Consider the following 22799-nt stretch of genomic DNA (forward strand, 5'->3'; position numbering starts at 1 on the left):
ACAAAAAATCACTCCACTCTTCTTATTACAAAAGCGATACATAAGTACAATAGAAAATTTGAAAATATAAGAAAATAAGGAAATAAAAACTCATAAATTCACCACTCAGAAACGTCAATATTCATAGAGTATAATCATAGGCATCAATTTTTTAAACAAAGATGGGATCATGTAATGCATGCTGTTTCATATACTGTATGTTCACATTACATGTGATAAAAATCTTTTGATATCACAATGATATTAATTTTTGATATTAATTTTCCACAATGCTGTTTTTATGACTACACAAAAAAACCAAACTATAGATGTATCGCATTTGCTTATCAATCCCTATCTGTGACTTTAAGTGGTTTTCAATATTTCCACCATTATAAACACTGACATATCAAACATACTGTACCTAAATCTTTGCCCATATTCTTATCATGTTTCAGAATGAATAAATAAAGTAAAATATGGCTCAAGGTAGGCTCATTTTTAGGCATCTGGATATATGCTGACAACATGCCCACAAGAAAGGCTGAGCCACTGTGCACGCATGCCCGCCAGCATAGGATGGGGGTGCCACTTCCCACTCTCGCACCAGCATCTATAAGGAAGAATGATGGTCCTTAATCCAAGATCATAATATTTACAATTCTTTGATTACTAGTTGGGGGACCATTTGAAAAATACACTCACTGGCCATTTCTATATCTATTATCATTTCTATCTTTTTCTCATGGATTTGTAAGAGGCGTTTATATGGTAAAAAACTTTTTTTTTGCTGCAAATGTCTTTCCACAGTAGGTCATTTGTCTTTTCAAAGATTTATTTACTTTGTAAATAGAGAAGCTTTAACAAATGCAATTATGAGAGTGAAACATGCTTAGTGCAAAGACAATATCTTAATAGAGCAAAGCACAAAGAAATGAAAAATCACTTGAAACCACTTCTGCTTCTAGACAAGATGGAAGAGGAACCAGATTTACCCTCCCACCTGAAACAACTAAAATAGACAAAAAAAAAAAAACATGAAAAAAAAGACTCTGAAGATATTAAAACTTGAACAAGGAGAGACAGTAAATCCTGAGAGATGGGAAACAGATGATGTGAGCTGCACAGGTGCCCTTCTTACTGCCTTGAGAGAGTTTCTGGGTTGTGGCACAGAGAAGAGTGACACTGGCGGACTATGGTGGTCTCCCCAAGTTGGGGAGACAGAGGCAGAGAAGCAAAGGCTGTTAGAGTTTGCACGGAGAGGGATGCAGAGGGGACAGCTACACAGAGAAATGCCACACATCTCCAGAGGGCCTCCCCTGAGCCTCCAGCGGAGTGCTGACCTTAAAATGAATGAAGGCCAGTGAAAGAACCACTTGGAAGGATTAAAAGAAACAGTGCTTGGAGTTCACGCAGGGCTGAGAATAATGCCTATTGCCAATTATTTCCTGTTCACTCTGTTTCCCACAGTGAAAAAAACAAACAAAAACAAACAAAACCCCAGAAAAACTCACTCAATTCACAGGGTACTTAGAGTACTAAGGGTCTTTCCTCTGTAATAAGAAAGATTAATCACAGACTAAACACTGCTCTGATCCCTCTGATAAAGCTTGAAAGCAAGACAAAAAAGAATCAAGCTCTTTCTAAGGAACTTAACTGTGACCCAGAGCAAATCTCAAGAGTAGTTTAGAGAATACAAACATATTCAGTGCCCAACAAGGTAAAATCCACAATGTCTGGCATCCAATACAAAATTACCAAGATGCAAGGAAAGAGGAAAACACAAGACGTAGCAGGGGAAAACTAATCAACTAAAACTTAGCAAGAAATGACACAGGTGACAGAATTATTAGACAGGATATTAAGATGGTTATTATAACTCTATTCCACTCAGGAAACTAGAGGAAGTATTAGCCATGTTAAACAGAGACATACAAACTGTATATTAAAAAAAAGACCTACATCAAGCTTCTAGAGATTAAAAACTGCATTACGTGAGATGAAAAATACACTGGGTGGTGTTAATAGCAGATAATACACTGCAGAAAAAAGACAAGTGAACTTGAAAACACACCAATAGGAACTATCGAAATGAAGCAAAGAAAGAGCAAAATACTGAAAAAAACAGAAAATCAGTAAACGATGGGACCACCTAAATGAGAGGAGAGGATGGGAGACAGAAAAAATATTTGAAGAAACAGTAACCAAAAATTTTCCAAATTTGATAGAAAGTATAAACCCGCAGATCCAGGAGGCTCAAAGAACCCCAAGTATAAGAAACATGAATACACCAGTGAATTGCTAAAAACTAGTGATAAAGAGAAAAATCTTTAAAGCAGAGAGAAAAAGAAATATTATGTACAAAGGAACAAAGAAAAGGATTACAGAAGATTTCATGTCGGAAATAATACAAGCCACAAGATAGTGGAGCAACATCTTTAGAATACCAGGGGGAGAAACCCTAGAATTCTATACAAAGCAAAAATATTTTTCAAAAGTGAAGATAAAAAAGATGTTTTCAGACATACATGAGCGGAAAGAATTTATCATAGGCAGACACACACATATGCATAATGAAGTATTGTGCGCGTGCACAAACACACACACACATATGCATAATGAAGTATTATTCAGTCTTAAAAAATAAGGATATCTTGCCATTTGTGTAACATGGATTAGCCTGGAGGACATTATGCTAAATGGAATTAGCCAGACACAGAATGACAAATACTGCATGATCCACTTACATGTGAAACCTAAAAAAGTCAAACTCATAGATTCAGAGAGTAGAATGGTGGTTGCTAGGAGCTGGGGGGTGGGAATGTGGGGAGGTGTTAAGGCACAAAGGGGCAGGTATGCAAGATGATTAAGTCTGGGATCTAATGTACAGCATGGTGATTATAGTTAACAATACTGTATACATGAAATTTGCTAAGAGGGTGTATCCTAAGTGTTCTTAACACTACCAAGAAAAAAAAAAAGGAAGAAAGAAAGAAACTACTAACTATGTGAGGCGATGAACATGTTAATTAGCTTGAGTGTGGTAATCATTTTACAATGTACACATATATCAAAACATCAAGTTGTATACCTTAAATATGTATAACTTTTGTCAATTATATCTCAATAAAGCTGAAAACAAGAAAGAAATCATCACCATAGAGCTGCACTATAAAATGAACCAAAGGAAGCCCTTCCAGCGGAAGAAAAATGATATCAGGTGGAAACACTGGACCTACACACAGAAAAGAACACTATAAATTGTAACTACGTAGGCAATTGTAAAATCTTCATTTCTAACTTTAAATATTTAAAAAGATAACTGATTAAAGCAAAAATAATAACAATATATTGGGTGGCTTGTAACACACATCTAAGTAATATGTATGACAATAACTGCACAAATGACAGAGGGGAGAAAGGGAAGTACACTGTGTAGGTTCTTTTACTACAGGAAGTGGTAGATGTGATAAGGTAAAGGTGGATACTACAAACCCTAGAGCCACTAAAATAACACAGCAAAGAGTCATAGCTAATAAACAAGGGGAAAAAAAGGCTCAATTCAAAAGAAGGCAGAGGGGTTTCCCTGGGGGCGCTGTGGTTAAGAATCCACCTGCCAATGCAGGGGACATGGGTCTGAGCCCACAGCTACGGGAAGATCTCACATGCTGCGGAGCAACTAGGCCCGTGTGCCACAACTACTGAGCCTGCACTCTAGAGCCCGTGAGCCACAACTACTGAGGCCGCGTGCCACAACTACTGAAGCCCGTGTGCCTAGAGCCCATGCTCTGCAACAAGAGAAGCCACTGCAATGAGAAGCCTGCGCACCTCAACGAAGAGTAGCCCCTGCTTACTGCAACTAGAGAAAGCCTGTATGCAGCAACAAAGACCCAATGCAGCCAAAAAAAAAAAAAAAAGGCAGAAAAAGAGAAAAAGGGGAAAGAAAGAACAGATGAGACAGAGAAAACACATAGCAAGACTGCAGACTTAAACCAAACCATATCAATCACCACATTAAATATAAATACTCTACACTAGGGGTTTGTGGACTTTTTCCATAAAGGACCATGTTAACATGTTAGGTTTTTTGGGTCATACATGATTTCTATCATATATTCCTTTCGATTTTTTTAAACAACCTTTTAAGAATGTAAAAACCATTCTTAGTTCATGGGCCATAGAAAAGCAGGCTACGCACCAGATTTAGCCTGCTGGCTGCTGTTTGCTCAAGTCTGGTCTAAACACCCCAGTTGAAACACTGAGATTGTCAAACTAGATAAAAAGCAAGACCAAACTATAGGCTGCTTACAAGAAGCCTACTTTAAATGTAAATACTCCATTATGTTAAAAGTCATAGGATGGAAAAAGATGTATCGTGCTAATGCTGATAAAAAGAAACCCAGAGTGGCTATTTTAATATCAGACAGAGCAGATCCAGAGCAGAAGACTATCAGATAAACATGGTAATTTCATAACGATAAAATGTTCAATTCATAAATATGACATAATTTCTGCCTCTAGCAACAGAATTTCAAAATATGTAAAAGAAGAATGGTAAAGTACAAAAGGAGGAATAGACAACTTCACAAATATAGTCAGAGGTTTCAACATCCTTTTCTCAGTAACAGAGCAAGGAGACAGAAAGCAAGTAAGGATATAGACAACCTGAACGATTCTATCAATTTGACAATTACAGAATACTCCACCCATACAGCAGCATATACATTGTTTTCAAGAGCACATAGGACATTTACCAAGATAGACCATATCCTGGGCCACACTACAAGTTTCAATAAACTTTAAAAGATTCAATTCATACTGTGTTCTCTGGCAACAGTGGAACTAGACATCAACAACTAAAAGATAGCTGGAAAATCCCTAAATATCTGGAAACTAAATAACACATTTCTAAAACTATAAAATGTCTAGGAAAAACACAGGAGGAAATCTTTGTGTCACTGAGGTAGGCAAAACATTTCTTAGCTCGAACACCGAAAAGCACAATGTATAAAAGAAAAATACTGATAAATTTTATTTCATCAAAATTAAGAACCTGTCCTCTTTGAAAGACAATATTAAGAGACTAAAAAGACTGGGAGAAAATATTTGCGAGTCACATTTTTTTTTTTTTTTGCGGTACACGGGCCTCTCACTGTTGTGGCCTCTCCCGTTGTGGAGCACAGGCTCCGGATGCGCAGGCTCAGTGGCCATGGCTCACGGGCCCAGCAGTCGTTCCGCGGCATGTGGGATCTTCCTGGACCGGGGCACGAACCCGTATCCCCTGGCGAGTCACATTTTTGATAAAGGATTTGTATTCTGAATATAAAGAACTCTGAAAACTCAAAAATAAGAAAACAACTCAATACAAAAATGGGCAAGAAAATTTGAAAAGACACTTCACCAGAGAAAATGTGTAAATGGCACATAAGCACATGAAAAGACGTTGGAGACCATGAGTCATTAGGGAAATGCAAATTTAAACCCCAATAAGATACAACTAACTACCTGTTAAAATGAAAAAGATGGACCATATCAAATGTTGGTGAGGATGTAGAGGCACTGAAACTCTCATACACAGCTGTGGAACTCTCATTCCACAGCTGGTGGAAATGGAAATGACAAACCTATCCCTCTCCTATGACTCAGCCATTCCACCCCTAGGTATTTACTCAGGAGAAATGAAAATTATGTCCAAGGACTTCTACACTAATTTTCAGAGCAGCTTTATTTATAATAGCCAATAAAACCTGGAAACAACCCAAAAGTTCAACAGGTGAAAGGGGTAAGCCAATTATGATATATCTATGCAACTGAGCATTGCTCAGCATAAAAATGAATGAACTACTGATACATGAAAAAAAGAAATCAATCTCAAAATAATTATGCGAGTGAAAGAAGCCAGACAAAAAGGAACGCATGCTATGATTCCATTTATATGATATTCTAAAAAGTGAAAAGTAATCTATAGTGACAGAAGGCAGATCAGTGGCTACCTGGGGTTGGGGTCAGAGGCAGCAAGGGCTGGGGGGCAGGAGGGACAGAAAAGTACAAGGAAACTCTGGGGCATGATGAAAATGTTTATCATATTGTGTGTGGGGATGTCTTTTTAGGTTCCACACCTAATGTAAAACTTACCAAATTGTACCCTATAACACAAATGGCTCATTTCATACCAATTATATCTCAATGACGCTTTCAAAAAATCAAAAGAACAAGGCAGTCAAAAAAGCATGTCAAAGAATAACACATGTGAAATGATTGCATTTAGGTTAAAAAAGAAAAACAGAACCAACGCCAGCTCTGCTAGGTACCTAGGGATTTTAGTATTTTAGTATTTTTCTTCCAGTGGAACGCCCAAGTTTATACATGTTTCCATATATGAGACACACACACATCGGCCTAGATTTAAGATGGGGTTACAGCCCAGTAAACCCATGATGAGTTGAAAATATCATTAAGTCAAAATGCATTTAATACACCTGACCTACTGAACATCATAGCTGAGCCCAGCCTACCTTAACAGTGCTCACAACACTTCCATTAGAACACTTCCATTAGACTACAGGTGGGCGAAATCTTCCGATACAAAGCCTATTTTATAATAAGGCGTTGAATATCTCCTGTAATTTACTGAATACTGTATTGAAAGTGAAAACCAGAATGGCTGTCTGGGTACAGAATGGTTCTAAGCAGTGTCATCGGTTGTTTACCCTGGAGATTGTGGGGCTGAGTGGCAGCTGAGGCTGCTGCTGCCCAGCATCCCAAGAGCATCGACGGCATATTGCTAGCTCAGCTGAAGATCAAAATCCACACCTCAAAGTAAGCTTTCTACTGAATGCATATGGCTTTCACACCATCATAAAGTCAAAAAATCTCAAGTCAAGCCACCATAAATCTAGGACCATCTGTACATATATACAAATACAATAAAAATAGTAAAAAAAAAAGAAAAAGTCCAACATCATCCAATTTTCTTTAATGTACATGTATTATTTTTATAATCAGAAAAGTTATGTATTTTTTTTTAAAGTTTTTGAGAACTAGCCCTAATTTAAGGTTGTCAGACATAACGTATTATCTGGAAACAACAGCCTTCTCACATTCACTAACCAGCCACCCAATGTTAAAGTTGATTTAAAATTACTTCTGGAGAATATTTTCTAGAAATGCCATTCACTGAAAAGCCTGTGTATTTATTACACATACTACTAATTCTGTGGTCACAGAACAGATTTTCACTTTTCACATTGGATCTATTTATGAGAGGCCATAGTGTGCCGTGGCTAAGAGCACGGTCCCTGGGGTGCAAGTCCTAGTTGCCGCTTATGAGCTGTGTCATTTTGGTCAAGTTACTGAACTTCTTTGCCCCACAGTTTCCCCATCTGTAAAGTGAAGCCAGTAATAGCAGAGTCTTGTTGTATAGATAACCAAGTCAACAGGAGTTAAGCACTTAGCAGGGTGCCTGGACTAAGGTGAGTGTTTACTAAATGTCAGCTGTTAATACACTGTTACTTTAAATTCTTTCATCAAGGGCTTGGGTTAAAATTTTAATTATGCATTTTCTGTCTTGTCTCCTAGAAGGTCAGGACCCAGCCGATAATGAGTGCCTGAAGAAGACAGCTCCTTTACCAACTATAAAAATTATAGTAGTCAGGTCTTTTCCACCACAGCATACAAAATGAAGTGACCCGTCCCCTCCCATGGATTAGTTGGTACTGAGATGCTTTCTGAGTGGACGTGGTTTACTTGGAAGAGTGTCCTGGAGTTATAGGACCAGTGCAATGGATTCAGTACCGTTTTGCTCTGAAACCATGTGAAGCCACTTAACCATCCCAAAGCCTCAGGGTTCTTTTCTGTAAAATGAGGAAGCAGGGCTGCCTAATCTATGTCTTTGGGGGCCCTTGGCTTTGGCATCTTTTGGTTGTACTCTAAGTAGATGGCAGAGGCATATGTCTGAGACTCTGTTCTTAATAGTTAACTTTCCTATTTTTAAGCATGAACCAGAATATCCAGTTTCAACCTGCCGCAAAGAAAATTCACAGTTAAACGACTGCCACAATCCATGATGTGTCTCAAATTGTCTAAGCTGAAATCTATACAGTTCTTGGGTGCTAAATGTCTCAATCTATAAAAAGAGATGGGTGGTATTTCAGAAGCTTTGGATACATTAAGAGAAAGCTGTCAGTTTTAACACGCTACTATTTTCCTAGCTATAGGACATTTGGTCCAGGCAACAGAGAGGCAGGTGAATGTGCCCCAGTCCCCGGTACCTGTTCCAGGTATGTGCGACTATGTGCTGCAGACCCAGGCTGGCCATCTCCATGACACACCACGACTGCCACCTTGTTTATCTGGCTCTGATCTGAGACTAGAATAGTGACTGTCCGTAGGAGTGGAGGGTGAGTTGAGGAGAAGCAGGGGCAGCAGAAGAGAAGCATCTGGGGATCTTCTTCCAAAATACCCATCAAGCACCCACCCACCACCATTCTTGTATACCTTGGCTGAAAAAGGAGGTGAGGATGTAGACCATGCATATTTTAAAAAGCTCCCCAGGAGATTCTAATCAAAGAGCTCCCACTCACTGCCCTGTTTCCCACCCCAACCCTTATAGAGAAGCCTAATCCCATAAGCTAAGTGTTGTCTGACAAACACAGATTATTACGAAAACCAAAATAAAGACACTAGGGGAGAAGGGCAGCTCCCAAAGATTTTCAAGTTCTGGTTGGTGCAAAGGTAGAACTTTCTCCTGCTATAACACACAGAAATGAGGACAAAAACAACCCTTAATTTTAAATTTGTAGCTGAGCTCAGAAATAGGTGTTATGGCTAGGTTCCAATTCCCAACAAGTTGGGGGTGGACAGAAGACCCCAGCACCAAGGACATGGGTGCTAGAGATGACATGCCAGCAAAAGTCTGGCCCATCAGTACAGGGAGCCAGGAAAACTCTACCAACAAGGGAGCCTGACTCTATCTGAGGTTTGAGGAGGGTGGAAGCTGAGTGCGAGAAAGGCTGTCCCATGAGAAACAGAACCTCAAAACCAATACCTAAATCGTGGCTGGCATCTAAATTTACACAACTTGGTGTAGAAACACTATACTTCTCATGGTTTGAAAAACACTCAACAGAAAAATGCAAATTGCTTTACAGGAACATGTTTACAACCCAAAGTGCAGTGAACTCTCTCAGATTGGAAAAAACAAAACAAAACAGAACACTCTCACTAAAGATAAGCTCACAACAAAAAATTACAAACCAAGTGAGGAAAAAAAAATCCACCAGGAGAGAACAGTCAGCAGACACAAAACCAAGGAGATTAGTTCTCTATCAATGATAGAAAATACGACAATCTGCTTGCATTATACAACAGCTGTGTTTAAAGGGATTAAAAACTCACTAAAATACCAACAAGATTATTTCTTTAACTAAACAAGCTGATTCAAAAGTTCATAAAAACCATTGTAAAGCAATTATACTCCAATAAAGATGTTAAAAAAAAAAGTTCATAAAGGAAAAGAAAATTAAGACTAGCAGGGAAGTTTTGAAAAAAGAACAATAAAAGGAAACTAATACTATACAACATATCAATGGAACAAAATAGGGAACCCAGAAATAAATATATATCTCCCAGGGCTTCCCTGGTGGCACAGTGGTTGAGAGTCCGCCTGCCGATGCAAGGGACATGGGTTCGTGCCCCGGTCTGGGAAGATCCCACATGCCGCGGAGCGGCTGGGCCCGTGAGCCATGGCCGCTGAGCCTGCACGTCCGGAGCCTGTGCTCCGCAATGGGAGAGGCCACAACAGTGAGAGGCCCGCGTACCACAAAAAAAAAAAAAAAAAAAAAAAATATATATATATATATATATATATATATATATATCTCCCAAATATTTACTCGAATTTGGTGTGCAGTAATAGTGGGATTTCAAATTAGTCAAGAAAAGATAGTTCATTTGATAAATGTTATAGAAACAATCTGGTAGTCATCTTGGGGAGAAAAGATTTAATCTGTACATTCTATGCCAAGGGAAATCAAACATAGAAGTATATACTTAAATAACTCACAAAATAATTTTAGTGAGAAAGGTAATTTTAAAAGGGACATTAAACCCAAGAAACTTAAAGCAAAAGACTGATATATTTACATGCATAAAAGTAAACATTTTTTACACTAAAATTCATCAGAAGCAAAGTTGAAAAATAATTTCCGATTGAGATATGAATTTTAGCTTTTCTTCCTCCAGACAAATGAAGACATAAAGAGCTCTTACAAATTGACACCAAAAAGTAAAAACCCAACAGAAAAAAATGGCGAAAAGATAGGAGTGGGTAGATCACAGAAAAGGAAAAACAAACACCCTTAGATATATGAAAAGAAACTCAACCTCACCCATATAAAGCAATACAATTAAAACTGCACTGAGATGATCTTTTTTCACCTATCAGATTGGCAAAATTCCCCAAAGTGCGTCACTATGTTGGTGAGTCTGACTGGAGAAACAGGCCATCACATACATTGCTAGAGAACTAGTATAGTCAGGTATAAGCGAGTATAACCTCTATGGAAAGCAATGTGACAATATTCACCACGATTACAAATGATACACCCTTCAACCCAGTAATTCTACTTCTAGTTATCTAACCTGGAAGTATACTTTCTTATCTGTGAATAGACATATATAAACGGTATCCATTGCAGCACTGTTGTAACAACAAAAGATTAGAAACAACATAAATGCCTATCAATAAAGATTAATTAAACAAATTAGGAAACATCCATACAATAGGAGATCATGAGGCTCAAAAAAGTAATAACGAGGGAAGATTTTATGTACTCATGTGATTGAATCTGAGAGAGTGGGGTGCTGTATAAATCACTGTACCTTTTGAATATTACCCAACCGTTTTTTAAAATTAAGTAAAAAATGATAAAGGAGATAAAGGAAATACAAGCCACAACAAAATTATTACAGGCCACTACAGAAAGGTAAACTAGTACATTTGAGAAAGTACAAAATAGAATTTCTGAAAATGAAAAATACAGCCAACATAATTTAAAACTCACAGAATAGGTTAAATAGAGAGAGAAGAGAGAGAACTGAAGAGAGAACTAGACCAATATAAGATGTACCTGAGGAACCTACACAAAATGCAGCAAAGAAAATATGAATGAAAGGTCAAGCGTTATGGAGGAAATAACGAGAACTCCCAAAATTTATTTCATAGGAGATTAGACGAGAGTACAGGAATGGGTGTGGAGATACAGCTGAGAATTTTCTAGGGTTGATGACAAGGAACATGAGTTGTCAGAATCAGAGAGCACAGTGAGTCTTGAGCAAGATGAAAAAATAATCTAGGGCTTCCCTGGTGGCGCAGTGGTTGAGTCCACCTGCCGATGCAGGGGACGCGGGTTCGTGCCCCGGTCTGGGAAGATCCCACATGTCACGGAGTGTCTGGGCCCATGAGCCATGGCCGCTGAGCCTGCGTGTCCGGAGCCTGTGCTCCACAACGGGAGAGGCCACAACAGTGAGAGGTCCGCATACCGCAAAAAAAAAAAAAAAAAAAAAAAATCTATATCTAGATATATCATGGTGAAAGTTCAAAACGCTAAAAATTTAAAATGAAAGAAGTCTCAACAGCACCCAGAGAGAAGGAATAGATTACCCTTAAAGGTATAACAACTGAAACTCACTGGAGTCTTTTCACCAGCAATTATGATGGCAGGAGAGTAATAAAATAGCATCTCCAGAACACTAAGGGAAAACGGTTGACCTAAATTCCACACACAGCTAAATTATGATTCAAGAGGTGTGGCAAAATAAAAATTACCTTTCACAAACTTTTATAAGAGAAATCCTAAAGTACATTCTGTAGCAGAAAGAAAATTGCTGTGTAGTGTCCCAGTGAATGGAAAGATGACCATTTATTTATCCATTCTCCTTTGAAGGACTTTGGACTGTTTTTAGTTTGATGAGAATGATAGTTTTATGTAATTATCATGAATGCAGCACTTTGGTTAGTTTTATGAATGAAGCTGTTTCTGGTCAAGTCTTTCAGTGGACATACACGTTCATTTCTCCTTTGCATATAGCTAAGGGTGAAATTTGCTCAAATCCATTGAGTAGGAGTATTTTTAACATTAGTAGAAACTGTTGAACAGCCTTTTAAAAGTCATACTAAACAATGTCAGCAACTAGGAATCCCTTAATTGAGGATTGGAAGGGACTTCCACAAACCTAACCCATCCATTATGCTCAATGGTGAAGTATTTTAATCACCCCCATTAAAGTAAGGAGAAATGTCCATCACTATTTTCTATTCAATAGTGTCTCTAAAAGCATCAGTAAAAGGAAAATAACTAAAAGATAAAAGATTAGAAATGCTAAAAAGCGTATTATTTGCAGATCATCTACCTTTCCAAAGAGAATCCAAGGGATTCTAACAACTATTTAAAAAACGAAGAATCCAGCAAGGTGGCTGGACAGAAGATTACTACACAATAAAATGGAAAGCCTGTATACCAAATAATCCATTAGAAAATACAATTTTAAATAATCTCACCTATAATAACAGTAAGCGCTAACAGGTATCTAGTAATAAGTATACGTGTAAGACCTTTTTAGAGAAAACCACAGGACCTTGCTGTAGGACATCAAAGATGACCTAAACAAATGAGATTTAGCACATTCATGGGGTAAAGACTCATACAGTAAAAATTTGATGTCTTCTCAAGTGAATCTATAAATTCAATGTAGTTCTGATCAAAATCTCAATATGATTCTTCAGGGATCTTGACAAGCTGAATAACAGGATAAAAGTAGCCAGGACAATTTTAAAGAAGAATAAGGAGAAGAGTCAAACACCTACCAGACATTGAATCTTATTATAAACTACAGAAATTAAAACCATATGTTACAGCACAGAGATACACAACTATCCCCGCTGGGACAGAACAGAATGCTCAGAAATAGACCCAGATATATATACATGACAAAGAAATTATTAAAATTCAGTAGGTACCTTGCAAAAAATATTTAACCTGAATCTAATCAAGCCTCTAGTCCTAAGTTTCCAGGAAATATGAATATGATATCAAACAAAAATGTTAAATGATACCATCAGGAAATACTCAGATGAATCTGAGTATGATACATTCTATAATACAACTGGCCTTCAAAAAAAAGTAAAAGCTAAGGAAAACATTTTTGGGACAACTGGGGAAAGTTGAATATGGCTTAGATATTGTACGATATTAGGTAAATATTGTTACCTTTTTAGATGTCATATTGATATTATGGTTAGTTAGGAGAATGTACTTACTTTTAAGAGATGAACAATGAAATATTTAGGGGTGAAATGTCATGATGTCTGCAACTTATTTGCAAATGGTTCAGCAAAAAATATATATATACATATACACTTACTGATACATGGCAAAATGTTTAAGTCTAGATGGTCAGTATACAGGACGTTATTGTATTATTTTTAGTCTTTTTTGTATATTAAATTTTTTTACAATAAAATATTGAAAAAATCAGTGGGAAAACATATATTCAATAAATGATGCTGAGAAAATTCAGTGGCCTCATAAAAATTAGATTCCTACTTCACATTTGAGAAGAAAATGAAACAAAAGTATAAAGTACCTTTAGAAGAAAAATAATCTCTATGTTTTTAGAGAAAGGGAGAATTTCTCAAATAAAGTACAGAATAGAAGCCATAAAAAGGGATTAGTAAATTTTACTTCATTAAATTAAAAATGTAAATAAAAGACACAAAACCCAAGAAAAGCCGGAGAGATTAGGAGAAAATATGTGCCATGCATATAACCCAGAAAATCAGTATCTAAAATATATAAAGAACTTATGTATGTCAATAAAAAGTAATTAGAAAAACGTGCACAAGCTGTTAATAGAAAAATTCACTATCAGAGAAAAAGCTTAACCATCCCATAGACATATCAAAAGTTATGTCATCTCAGGAGCAATTAATTAAAATGTGGCACTATTTCATACACACATTGGCAAAAAAGAAAACAAAACAAATATGATAATACTTTGAGGGAATGAAAATTCTTGTATAACTTTGGTGGTCCAGCTACTTGGAAGACAAATTAGTCAGCAGGCAGTAACACTGAAGGCTGGCATAGCAAATCACCTAGAAATTCCATTTCCAGAAGATCTCACTCACGTGCACAAAGATGTTCAACACAGTTGAAATATCAGAAATGACCCACATGTTACTCAAGGCCAGAGTGGGTATATTCTCACAATGGAATACTACACAGCAGTCAAAATGAATGACCTAGTGCTCATTTCAACATGGAAATGCTACCAAATGTAAAGTCGAGCAATCAGAGCAAGTTGACAAGGAATATGCACAGCACTAAGGCATTCATATAAATTAAAAAATGCCAAAACACCAAAACAAACGATCCTACGTTTTGGTATAGGTACTCATTTATAAGTATACAGTAGGCAGGTTCTAAGATGACCCCCAGTGACCCCTGCTGCCTGATATCTACTCAGTGTAGTCCCCTCCCAAGTAGTATAGAACCAGGGTTGCTCTGTGTGACCAGAAGAGTAGGCAGAAGTGATAGCATGGCACTTCTAAGATTAGGTCATAAAAGGGCTGTGGCTTCTGTTTTGGGGACTCTGTTGTGTGCTCTCTCTCTCTCCCTCTCTCTAGGATCACTTGCTCTTGGGTGATCAGTGCCCTACCTTGAAGACATTCAGGCAGGCCAGTGATGAGGTCCAGATGGTGAGGAAAGAGGACTCCTGCCAACAACCACGTGAGTGAACTTGGAAGTGGACCCTCCAGCCTTCAGGTGGCTGCAGCCTCACAAGAGTCCATGGGCCAGAACCACCAGCTACGCCCCCTCTCAATTCCTGCTCCTAGGCACCTGCACAAGGCCATGGAATGCTGCTAAATTGGGGGCAATTGTTATATAGCAATGGATAACTAATCCAAGGTAGTTATAAGCACAAAGTGAAATTATAAGTGTGCGGTAATTAGGAGAAGAATATACACAGATTTCAGGATAAAGAGTAATTCTGAGGAAGGCAGTGGCATGGGGCTATATTTATGTTTATTTCTATGAAAAATTTTTGAAGAAAACATAACAAAATGTTAGCATTTGTTAAATCTGAGTGTTCCCAAGTGTGTATATATGATTTCTTGCAATTGAAAACATTTTGTTATTTAAAACATGCTATAACTTAAAAATAAACACTTTTAAAAAGAAAAAGAAAGGCAGGGTATCTCTTCCACTTACTATGGTGCTTTATTTAGACCATTGTCTAGCTCCTAACTGCTGCCCTGAGGGAAGTAATTATTTTAATGGCTAAACAATCTGCACTAAAGAGGAGACATATCAGAGTATATTCCCACTGCTGGTAAAATCTAATGTTTAAGTACAAAGGCCTTAAGTACATTTTAAAAAAAATAGCCACAAAAAGGTAGTATAAGAGCACCTAACAAAGAATTCATGATGAAGTGCAAGAGACGGCCTGCTTAGAGACACTTAATATTAAACTATTTGCAACAGTAATTCACTCTGGAAACATACAGTGATTAGCTCTCTGAGGTATTAAGTAAAGTGGATGATATAACAGCTGTTGCCATCATAGCCTCTACTTTAATGGTATTTAACAAGAGAACAGAAACTGTGGGGAAATTGCCGTAGTTCTTAGATCCTCTGGGTTAGAAGAAGGGAAAGAGTCACAGTTGGGAGATACAGTGGTGTTCCAGGTTGTACAGTCCCAGGTAATGCTACAGAGAAAGCTCTCTTTCAGTGATAATCTAACAGGTTGAAAGAGTTAATACACAGCTGAAAGGTAAACATTTACTCATGACTAAGATAAAAAGAAAATGTCAAGTCTCAAGGATTCCAAGCCTTTTCACTAATACAAAGAAATCTGCACTGATATTAAGAAGATATATTGCAAGATATCAAATATGTACCTGGGGTTAGATGATTTTATTTATATAGAATATGAATGGCCTAATACTTAATTTTTCCATTGAATATTTCTCTTTTTCTGTTCTCCAAATTGTTATTCTACTTCGTGGGAATAGACAGCGTGTTGAAACAAGAATATGAAGCATCACTTACCTGCTTTATTTACTGGGCCTCTATTTTAAGACCATGATTTAGGTAGTAAGAAATAAGAACTGAAACCTCACCTCCTGAATAAATCAGCTGTGATCATTTGGCATTTTGCCTGTGTACCCTCACCTCCTCTGTTTGCCTCCAAACCCCCTGGCTGGTTTTAGATCAGAGTGAAGGTCTGGTCCGAGTACAGGCTACCAGCATGGTCAGCCAGCATCCCTGCCTGTCATACAACTACATCTAATGTCTAAGACTTTTTTCTTCATCATGTCCGTATTTTCTTTCCTTCACTACATGGCAGTCTTGTATTTCACTACAACCCTTGATTTTCTTGTTTTATCTTTTTGTTGTCAGTTCTTTTTCTACTTCACATTTCTTGTTCTCCTCTTTAGCATGTTACCAGTACAACTTGGGGATTCCCTTCTGTTCCTGATCCCAAATCCAATGTACTGGGACATTTTCAGTCCTCTGAAACCCTATCCTGAGCGCGGCATCTCTCTCGGCCTCCGCCATGGTGCACGTGCTTTCTCCATCCCTCCAGCGACTCCATCTCCTGCTACTTCTATGATTTGCTTTCTCCTCGCTAGCTTGGGCTATCGGTCAGAAGTACCTGATTCTCCCTGTAAATCGTGTGCTGTGGGAACACTTCATTTCAAGCAAGCCGCTAACTCTGTGACATTTCCAAGTGGAAGCGGTTTAACCATCCTATCAACTTTACTGTGCTCTCCTGGTTTCTCTGAAGATCCACCCATTCCTTAAGCTAGACCTCACCGAATAATGCTGCCGTGTCACCCTCATAGCAACTCTTCAGAAAAAATACTATGAGAAAAATACACTCACGATTTTAGAATTTCTAGAAATAGCAATGACAGGCATTTACCTCTGATTTCATAACGAGGATATCTTTGAGGAAGAAAATACACACAGCTTATCTATGCATTTTCTTTTTTATTCATTTTGCTTTTACTGTCCAAAAACTGTAATTTATCCCCAAGGCCCCACAGAGTATTTTTATTCCTGGTATGAGATGCCGTTTTAAGTTTAATATGAGAGATAATTGCAATGACTAACATTTATTGCACATTTGCCATGTGTCAAGCACTGGACTAAAAGTCTGACATGGGTTATTCTCACTTACTCCTCTCCGCAATCCCCCAGTACACTTTGAGGATAAGACTTTGATCTCTGAGATAGGCGTGAGTGAAAGAATTCAATGCCAACTGATTCATCATCAAGAACTGCTTCCAAGTCAGTTATCTGACATCAGGTGCCCTTGTGAGGGCCCCCTGTCCAATTCAAGCATCGCTTACCTGCACAGGGGCTGGCTGCGAAGCCCACCCTCTTCCGAGCTCTGTCAAAGACCACATAGAAGCCCTCCATCACGGTAGCACCAATCACCAGCGCGTTTGTGGACGGTGAAATGCCGAATCGGTAACATTCATAATTCAAGCCAGCCCCCATCATGGGCTGAATGTAAAGCTGTTGAAGAGGAAAGAGCAAACAAGAAAAAACACGAGTCAGGCAACGTCACCAAACTGTCGAGGCTGCCGTGTGCTCAGACTCTCCAAGGTGCCCTGGGAGCTACGGAGGCTGGAGAGGACGCTACCAGCCCTGACATCCAGGAGCTGGGACCATGTGCCTGGTGATAAACACTACTGAAGTGATAGGAACATGCACACCACCTCTGACTGTGCACAGGTACACCCATCCAGGAGATGTCTATCTGTCCATCCATCCATCTGTCGTCTACGTGCTCAACACTTACTGAGCACTTAATAAGGCCTAGACGCTGTCCTCAGTACCAGACGTACAAAGATGAACAACAGCACATGCTCCCCGCATGATCAAAACGTACATGATCGAACTGACACGTGAGGAAGATGAACATCAGTGCACTTGCCCCGTGCAGGGAGGGCCGGAGGGAAAGGGGTCTCAAGGCATGAAGGTGAGCAAGGACACGCCAGGACTGTTCCCAGAGTCATAACCTGCTGGACATCAAGCAGCTGCCATGTCCAGGTGGTGAGTCCAGCAGTTAGAACCCTGCACGGATTGATGTCTGTCTGTAAACCCTTCTTCGAGGCAAGGAATCATCCTATTCTTCACATAGTCTGGGCACCTAGGCATCTGGTACATGCGGGCACACAGTGGGGCCTCAGCAAATGGGTATTAAATGAATGAGCTTGAGCAGTGTGATGAAACAGACAACGTCTCCTGAGGGTCAACGTACATTACGAAAAGATGGCGATACACTTGGCTACCACCGAAACGCTTCCATTTAGGGCTCCGTAAGCAGGTCCTAGAACATACACACACACACTCCTACCTTTGAATGAACTAATTCCATACTAAACCCCCCCAAATCACCAAATAAAATGCCAATGATGACACTGATACAAACTGAATTTGTATCTTTCCCTCTGTCCTTTCTGTGTGTGCGCCAGTTGACTTCCAATAAAAATTCCAGACTGTAAATTCTGTAACATGTTGGGAAAGCTCCAGTATTGCTGGGTCTCAGAATAAAATGCCTGCCTTCTAACTAAAATAGCACAAATAGACAAACCGGTGGTATTTAGACTGAAACTATTTACGTTTTTAGGATTATATGAAAAAAAAAAATCAGAATTTGCCTGTGGGTTGGGCTTGGGGGCTGCTTTTTTAGACAGGCCGAATAGGATGCAGCCCATGCGTTTCTGGAAGATAGGCTGGGGATGGACACACTGTTTTCGGCGTGACTCTTCTGCACTAGCAGGCAATTGCCCACATCTACTGCTGCTGGTGCCTGAGCGGTCCTGGGCAGGGGCCTCATTCTAAAACTTTGGTGACAAGGAGCCTTGATGATTGGCCTGAGTGTTAGGAAGGGCTTCAGTTGGGCAGAGCTGGGGTGTTAGGAGGGGACCCCCAGCGCTGTTCCCAGGCGTGTGCTTGTGAGGTTCTCATCGGGTCATGGTTCATAACTGCCATCCTTTCTCAACAAGGCAATGGAAAGCAAACGGGATTGGGACAGTGAATACATCAGGGAAACACGGGAAAGCAGATTTTTAAAAAGTGAAAATGTGGACAATGTCAAAATTAGACAAAAGAGATCTACAGTCTTGTAAGTGAGAATAAAACTGAATTCTTATCCAGAGTTATGCAAATTAAATGCAATACTCCCAAACATCCCTCATTATATCTTCACGCTCCCCAGTGCTCAGCCCTAAAAATGGCTGGCAGTCCCCAGCAGACCTTCAGCTCTGCCTGCCCTGGACATAATTATAGATTTTCCCCATGAATGCCTGCTTTCCTCCTATTTCTTATGAGTCCCTGACTGTCGACTCACCCACATGCCATTTATTCTCCAGTTCACATTCACCTTTGTCCTCAAGCTGGGTTTCAACTTTAGTTACAAATCGCCTTGATGAAATAATGTCCACATTTTGCTGACCAAAATTTAATCACAGAGAGCACATTATTTTAAGGATGCTGAAAACATATCATTCTAACACCACTCTATGCGGTGCTGTTCATCCAAGGATACTGCGCTCTTCTGAAAACGTCTTTGGCAAGTATTATTATTTCTTTTTTATAGTTAAAGAGACTGACACAGAAAGGGCTAAGTGATTTGTTCAAAGTTATAGTGTGAGTCAAGGGCAGTACTGAGAATATAACTCAAGCTTCCAGCTCTCAGCGTATGTGTCCTCTGTTGGGCCGTATTTCTCATAAAGCTTTCAATCCTTTCCCCTACAACTCTCCATTTGTGGAATGCACTTTCCCCCCATATAAAGTTGAGAATGGGGAAAAGCCAAATTATCATTTACTTTTTTCTTCTGAAATTATTCCTCTCTCCCTATCCCCCAGTCCCACTCCTTTATCCCAAATTCAGCAAACTGCAACAAAGACACATTGATCTGTCCATTCAACAAACAGTTATTATTATGCACCACCCTCTACCACATGGCAATGCTAGGGAAGGAAGGATGATCTTTAAACCTCATGGTTCTCACCTTCAAGGAATTAAGAATTTAATGGGGGAAGAAATATAAGTGTGTGTGCGATTAGAGAAAAAAGAAGTCAAGTGAAAAAGCCAAGGGCATAAACTCTACCCTGAAGATATGATTCTGGGCCAGATGAGTGGAGACTAGAAAACATGCATTATGAGTTTGAAGGGCAAGCTTACCAATGGGTCATTCTGCTCAGCAGAGGTTCAACAAAGAGGGGTTGTTTGCACTGGATCTTAAAGGATGGGAAGAATGTGGATACACAGATGGAGTGGGGAGGAGGGGGCATTTCAGGCAGGGGGTTGGCGGAAGCAAAGGCGAGGAGACGGCAGTGGGCACCCAGTGCTGGAGGAGAGCCACCAAGAGTGCAGGGTCAAGGGCGCAGCAGGAAATACGCTGGGGAGTCAGCACGGGTCCCGTGAGGTCATGGAAAGCCACACTGGCGAATGAGGCCTCCAGGACTGTAGTAGTGGGGTGGAGAGCTGTGGCTTAGCAAGATGAATCTGGCGATAGTTTTAGAAGGAGGAGAGGGTGGGGGTGTGTGGAGGGTCCTGAGGTGGTAGTGAGAGGGGATGTGAGTGAGGGCTCTGGGGATGGAGAGGGGGAGGAAGAGGTGAGACACATGACGGGGGAAGACGGAACTTGGTCTATGTAACAAGATGCTTAGGATAAAGGAGGAATCAACGATTTTCTGAATACGGAAAAACTGCTGTTTCCATCTCTGAGCATCCAGTGTTAGTCTCTATTCATAAATAAATCAGAAGTAAGCATATATTGATGTTGTGGTAGATTCTGCAAAAACGGCCTCAATTCTTAACTTTCCTTGTAGCCACACCCTTGTGATGTGACCTTGCAGCTCTTCCCGTTGGGAGGTGGTGTCTACGTCCCCACCCCGGTTATCTGGGCTGCCCCTGGCCTGGTTTGGGAAGCATTGTGCAAGAGGTGGTGGCCAGTCCCAGGGCCTCGACTTCAGGAGCACCTGCAGGTCTCTTTTCTCTCTCACAGAATCCTGCTGCCACTGTCTAAGGCAGCTGCTGGGTGGTGAGAGACAATGGCCCCACCCCTCCACCAATCGAGCCACCAGATATTGCAAGTGTGGCCGTCGGAGATCATCCTAAACCAAGGCCAACCTATCCCTGGCCAACCACCAGCTGACTAGAGACCATGTGAGCAAGCCAGCCGAGACCAGCAGACCTGCCCAGACTCACGAGCAGAAATACAAGCTCACTGATTAAAGCCGCTGGATTTTGTGGCTGTTTGTTACGCAGCACTATCATGGTAATTGTGACCTAATACAGGTGTAATATTGAAATGCACTCATTCTGCATGAAGTGCTTTACTTTTGCACGTTCCATGTTAAAAAAGAGAAAACACAGTCCAAGTTCATACCTGAGGCAGGACAGTTATGCGGAATGATCTGCTGGAGTTCTCATCTCTCAGGTAGATGGAGATTTTAGGGAAATAAGACCAAGGTGTTTCAGAATTTGTCCAGCATGCCAGCTGGGACCCCGTCCAGAAACCATCAGAGAATTCTGGAATCTAGACAAAACAAGATCACATGACAAACAATGACGAGTCTGGCAGAACAACAGGAAGCAGCTCTCAGCTCTCCTCATTACCTTGCCAGATGCCCGTGGCGATAAACACTGCTTAATTTGGATGTAAAGCAAGACATCAGTCCTCTGGAAGAGTGACGGTGATGACAAAATCACAATTATTAAAATTACCGAGGCATGTGGAAAACTTACTGGTATTGGGCACTGCTAGGAGCACTTCGCAGCACTAAGTACTTTAATCCTCAAACACCCACATCAGGGCAGTAACATCATCCCCTCCACTTTACAGATGAGGAAACCAATGCTCAGAGAAGTGAAATAACTCACCCAAGGTCACACTGTAGTAGGCAATACCCTTTAGAAGACAGACCAGATCTTAAATGTGGTGCTCAAGGCCCTTTTGGGCATCAAGTTCCCTATAAATTCCCTGAGCCCAGTAAGCTTCCTACTGATGCAGAGCCCTGCGGGGGCTCTCTGCTCTTCTGGAACATCTTTCTCCTCCCCCAGATCTCACCTCCAATGCCACCTTGTCCAGGAAGCCCTCCTTGACTGCCCCCCACAGTGCTGGTACTCCACCATATATCTCTCCTCCTTGACCTTTCTCCTTGTAGCAGTTTTAATTTTAAATTTATTGGTGTGATTGGTTAACTTCTGTTTCTTGCACTAGAATCTGATTCTTCTAACGACACAGGTGTGCTGTCTGCTCCCCCAACTCCTCCTCATAGCCTTAACACCTGGCCCACAGGAAAGACTCAGGGAATGTTTGTGGGTAAAAAAATGAATGGCCGAGAATGCAGAATGTTTGTTCACCTGTGCCTCTCATCCGGGGACCAGAAGGGCAATGCCAACCATGCTTATCCACTAACTGCTGAATCTGCAAGTTAATTACAAATTACTTCTGTGCCTTCTCAGCAGGCCCACTGAAGTTTCCAGAGCAGGCCTGCCCTGTTTCTGCCAGCTCCCTGAGGGAAGGACTATGTTGGATGTGTCTCTTTTAACACACCCAGCACACTGCACTGCTCAGGTCAGAACTAGAAGAGCATGTGATGGGGCAGAGCTAGGAGGGCATGTGACAGGGCAGAGCTAGGAGGGCATGTAACAGGGCGGAGCTAGGAGGGCATGTGACAGGGTGGAGCTAGGAGGGCACGTGATGGGGAGGAGCTAGGAGGGCATGTGAC

The 22799-nt window shown here is 40.2% G+C and overlaps 1 protein-coding gene across 1 annotated transcript in view; it reads right to left on the reverse strand.

The window, feature by feature from the left end:
• BACE2 (beta-secretase 2) overlaps nucleotides 1-22799 on the reverse strand; it is an 86502-nt gene that overhangs the window by 2026 nt on the left and 61677 nt on the right. Inside the window, exons 7-8 of the mRNA XM_029215526.1 lie at nucleotides 21455-21604; nucleotides 17399-17567 (exon numbers count right to left, since the gene is read on the reverse strand). Of these exons, the coding sequence (XP_029071359.1) occupies nucleotides 17399-17567; nucleotides 21455-21604 (319 nt within the window). The remainder of the gene's footprint in view (nucleotides 1-17398; nucleotides 17568-21454; nucleotides 21605-22799) is intronic.

The sequence above is a fragment of the Monodon monoceros genome, unplaced genomic scaffold, assembly GCF_005190385.1.
Source record: "Monodon monoceros isolate NGI ecotype Baffin Bay Population unplaced genomic scaffold, NGI_Narwhal_1 Super_Scaffold_11, whole genome shotgun sequence".
NCBI classification, from domain to species: Eukaryota; Metazoa; Chordata; class Mammalia; order Artiodactyla; family Monodontidae; genus Monodon; species Monodon monoceros.